General features: G+C 45.0%; 1 protein-coding gene across 1 annotated transcript in view; it reads right to left on the reverse strand.

Moving 5' to 3' along the window:
* Positions 1–5,000, reverse strand: part of LOC143301066 (uncharacterized) — a 22,141-nt gene that overhangs the window by 6,529 nt on the left and 10,612 nt on the right. Inside the window, exon 4 of the mRNA XM_076615071.1 lies at positions 3,802–3,876. Within this exon, the coding sequence (XP_076471186.1) occupies positions 3,802–3,876 (75 nt within the window). The remainder of the gene's footprint in view (positions 1–3,801; positions 3,877–5,000) is intronic.

Here is a 5,000-nt window from a genome sequence, read left to right on the forward strand (position 1 = left end):
ACAAGGTTCAAAAGGTCATGTCAAACATCACTGAAACACAAGGTTCAAAAGGTCATGTCAAACATCATTGAAACACATAGTTCAAAAGGCTACTACAACTACTGCTGCTGCTATAGTTGTACTGATGCTGCTACTACAGCTGCTTCGACAATTGCTGTTGCTGCTGCTACTACTACTACTACTGCTACTCCTATTACTACTACTACTACTACTACTGCTACTGCTGCTGCTGCTGATGCTACAGCTGCTGCTGCATGCTATTACTACTACAACTACAACATCAACTACTTCTGGGTATGTGTGTGTGTGTGTTTGTCCAGGAAATATTCTTTTTTTTGGGGGGAGAATGTGGCTGCAGGAGGGATTCAGGGGGTAAGGGTGCTGATGATGGTGGTGTGTGTGTGTTGGAGGGGTGGGGTGGGGGGGGGGGGGGAGGGGGTGGGGAGGAGACAATGTTTGTCTGCTCAGGTGGCTGGTAGTTCAGTTCGGAACCGATAGGTCAACAATGCACCGTGACTGTGAAATAGTTAAGTCTTACAAACAGCAACAAAACCAGTCGTCTTTCTTGTTCTGATTTCTCTTTCTTGTTTTTTTTTTCCTCGAATGATTAATCATTTCGTGTGCAGGGTTGTTTGTCTGTCTGTTCTTTGTTTTATTTTTTAAATTTTTATATAGATAGATAAATCACCCAATCAAGCCGACAATGATTTGTTCGCTTTCGCTTTCTGAAGGTCAAGGTCTTTCTCTGGACATGAACCCACCTTTGTGTTACCATTTCCTTTTATACCCTCTCCACCTTTCCTTCCTACCCTCTTCCTCCACCCCCCCCCCACCACCCCAACCTCTACCGCCCATCCCCCTCTCCCCCGACCCCCCCCCACGCCCCCCCCCCCCGCTTTCCTTTACCCATCAAACCACCTGCGGTCTTGGACAATGAGCGCCACATGTGTCACGTGTGTCCTGAGTGCACAGGAAACGGCATACAATTCGAAGTATGTTCCCACGAAGGCTCACAGACAGACATATTATAACTCAAGGTCTTTTTCTTCTCAGCTCTGTTCTTTCTTTCTTTCTTTCTTTCTTTGAGTGAGTGAGTGTGTGAGTGAATGAGTGAGTGAATGAGTGGGGTGGGTAGAAGCAACAAAGACGGACTGATCAAGGAAGCGCAGGTTTCAGTTTCCACACACAACACGACACGAACGGAAACAGGGCCTGCCTCCTGAGAAAGCATGGCGGATGGGGGTGGGGGTCTGGAGGAGGTGGGGGGGCGGGGGGGGGGGGGGGGGGGAGGGTGTGTGTGTGGGGTGGGGGTGGGGGTGGGGGCAACACGGGTATTATTGAATGGCTTTTTTCGGAAAGGGAAAGGACACTCTCTCTGTGTCTCTCCGTCTCTGTCTCTGTCTCTGCCTCTGTCTGTCTGTCTGACTGTCCGTCTGTCTGTCTGTCTGTCTGTCTGTCTGTCTCTCTCTCTCTCTCTCTCTCTCTCTCTCTCTCTCTCTCTCTCTCTAGCTTTCCATTTCCAGTGGCTTGTGTATTTGTCGAAACTTTTCTTGAAGATTTTTTCAGTGATGTCAGTTCACCTGACCTTTCATGAAGGACCATGGCCTGAAGAATAAATCATTTGCGTTCTCTCTCTGTCTCTCGCTCGCTCGTTCTTTATTTGGGATTTGACAAGCGATAATATCTTCAAACTTCTTCATATCTACATAGACGTGCTCTGAAACTGAATTAAAAAAAATCTTCAGCATTATCATTCGGAGACTATGCAATGTTTGACATTCTTCCATTGAAACTGAAACTGAAATGTAAGAAAAGTAGTTTTCATAATTTTTCAAAATATTATCTGGTTGTTTATCACCATCAATGACTAGCATCTTTCGTATCAATGTTAATCGCCATGGTCACAAGATAATGATGCCTCCTCCTGGAATTGATCTTTGTAAAAATTCAGCATTACACATGTTTGTGGTTTGCTCTGGAGTAATATTCCACCCTCTCTGAATGTCTACGCCACACTGACTAAAACAAAATGAATGTCAATCACATTTAACTCTTTCCATACGAACGGCGAAAGAGACAACGTTAACAGCGTTTCACCCCAATTGCCATCATCAAAATATTGCAAGCGGAAGGGTCTTATAATACTGAAGAGGTGAATGTTGACAAAGATACCACAATTCTGACGACGGAAGCTAAAGGCTGGGTCATTGAGACACCCACTGGACATCTGAGGGGTCTGTGTAGAGGAGAAGAGAGGACTGGCCGTACGGAGTGAGTTAATGAAATAATATGCCAGGACCTTCTTCAAAGCGATTTTGTTCCAAATTTCTCCCTTCATCTGCCTCTTTCTCTCTGTTTCAATCTGTCTGCCTATCTCACAATGTCCCCCCTCCCCACCCTCTTTGTTTCTCTGTCTGTTTCGTCTGCCTCTCTCTGCCTCTGTCTCTCTCCTTCTCTTTTCAGCAATGGCATTGCTATTCTAAAAAAAATAAAAATAAAATAAAATAAAATAAAATAAAAACCCGACCTGCCGCTCCATATGAAATCTGTCTGCGAACTTATTGCGGATGATACAACAATCCACACTTCTCATACTGACATTGACGCTCTTGCAAAAGACTTACAAGAAAGTACTGATGACCTCGTTAGATGGACCGAACTAAACCACGTCTCTTCATCCACAAAAAGCAAAATGCATGTTGATCACAACCAGACAAAAGAGGCAAAACACTACAGATAAATTTCCTTCCATTCAACGTAAAGGTGAACCTATTGAACGGGTCAGTGATCATAAAGTTACTGGAATCATAATTGATGACAATCTCACTTGGAATCCTCACATAAATTCCCTTTGCTAAAAGACAGCCCAGAAAACCCATGAGCTATCCCAAATCAAGCATTTTCTTGACCTCTATTTACGGAAATCGTTTTTTTTCAAGCACATATCCAGTCCACAATAGATTATGCATCAACACTATGGGACTTCGCTAGTGCGAACACCATAAAGCCATTACTGAATCTTCATAAACGGATGCTCAAGCTGGAACTCCTTAAAAAGACTTCCCTTCTGGACTCAGACAATAAATAAGTGAATATTATCCCAATAATCCGTACATTAGAGTACAACAAAGGAATCATAATGCACAAGAATGCATGCAATGCACAAGACAGGCAATGCATCATCAACATTGATAAACCCATTTTCTGTAAAGTCAAGGACCCCCCCCACCCCCTCCCGCGCCCCCTCTTATGTATTTCTATTGACACCATGCTTTGCTTTAATCTTTGTTTAGTATTGTGTAGTGTAGACCCTATTCAGGGCGGGGACTGGATGTAAAAAAGCACACCTGTGCTTATCTGTCCTCGAACTAAAGAATTTTGTCTTGCCTTGTCTTGTCTTCCATCTCTCTCTCTCTCTCTCCCTCCTCTCTCTCTTCTCATCCATCTAGCTATCCATTTCCGATATTTATTTATTTGTTGAATTTTATTGTGGGTCTCGAAACGTTTTGTTATGGTATTTTGTTTACTTATTTCTCCACGAGGGGCCATGGCCTAATTGACAAACCATTGACGTTCTCTATTTCCCTGTCTCTGTCAGTCTCTCTCTCTCTCTCTCTCTCTCTCTCTCTCTCTCTGTGTGTCTCTATGTCTGTCTGTCTCTCTCTCTCTGTGTGCACCCTCTCTCTCTGTGTTGGTGAAATGTATAGCAAGCAGGAATGACGATGAAAGGTGGAAGGGAGAGGGGAGAGGAGGGGAGGGGAGGAGGAAAGAAAGCGGGAGACAGCCTGTCACGTGACTTACCGCTTGAATCGTCGTCGTCTCCTTTCTTTCCGGTTATTCGCGGTTGCAGCACTTCCTGGATGGTCGACAGCTCATCTGCACACACACACACACACACACACACACACGTGAACAAAGCGCTCCGTGATCAAGAGGCTGACGAGTCCTTGTCACCACAGACAACAAACGTTTCCACTGGACCGTCCAGGAAGACATAGTCATTATTCCGTCCGAGACACACTTCAAAAGGAAAGGAGTTTGGATCGTCTTTTTACCAGAAATTGGAGACAACAATGACCGTCGGACTGTGAAAGAAATGGACGTACGCGAAACTCCGGAAAGAGGACGGATGGACGGACGGACGGAAGAGTGATAGCGTAGGTCGTGTGTGTGTGTGTGTGTGTGTGTGTGTGTGTGTGTGTGTGTGGCTGGAGCAGGTCCGTTTCGTCCATTCCTGTCTGTCCCCCATTCCTGTCTGTCCCCCATTCCTATCTGTCCCCCATTCCTATCTGTCGCCTACTCTGTAGATCGTAGCCGCCACCCTTGTGATACCGACGGCTTCGTCAGAGTTTGACTCTCTGTCCCGTTTCACCTGTTCTCTCTGCCTCTCTCTGTGTCTCTCTCTGTCTGTCTGTCTCTGTCTCTCTTTCCCCCTCTGTCTCTCCCTTCTCCTCTCACTCTCCTCCTCTCTCTCTCGCTCTCTCTCTCTTTTCTCCTCTCTCTGTCTCTCTCTCTTCCTCTCTCTCTCTCTCTGTCTCTTCCCCCTCTCTCTCTAGCTGTCTCTCCCTTCTCCTCTCTCTCAATCTCTCTCTTCTCCTCTCTCTCTCTCTCTTCCTCTGTCTCTCTCCCTCTCTGTGTCTGTCTCCCCTTCTACGTGGCCAAACCCGCATAGATGTCTTTCTTTCTTTATCATTGAAAAAAGACACACACACACACACACACACACACACACACACACACACACACACACACACACACACACACACAAGGAGAAAAAGAATTCGGGAAGCATATACAGTGTTGCATTGACGTAGGCCAAGAATCATTCTGTCTGACGTACAATGAATGAACATTGTCTTGCCTGACTTTTGTCTTCAGAGTTTGTGATATTTCAGTGTATCTTTTTATATATATTTTTTATGTAATTGAATTTATTTTATTGGCCTAGTGTGTTTGTGTAAAAATATTTGTAGTAGTGTCATTTACATAACTGCATGTCA

The sequence above is a fragment of the Babylonia areolata genome, chromosome 27, assembly GCF_041734735.1.
Source record: "Babylonia areolata isolate BAREFJ2019XMU chromosome 27, ASM4173473v1, whole genome shotgun sequence".
NCBI lineage: Eukaryota > Metazoa > Mollusca > Gastropoda > Neogastropoda > Buccinidae > Babylonia > Babylonia areolata.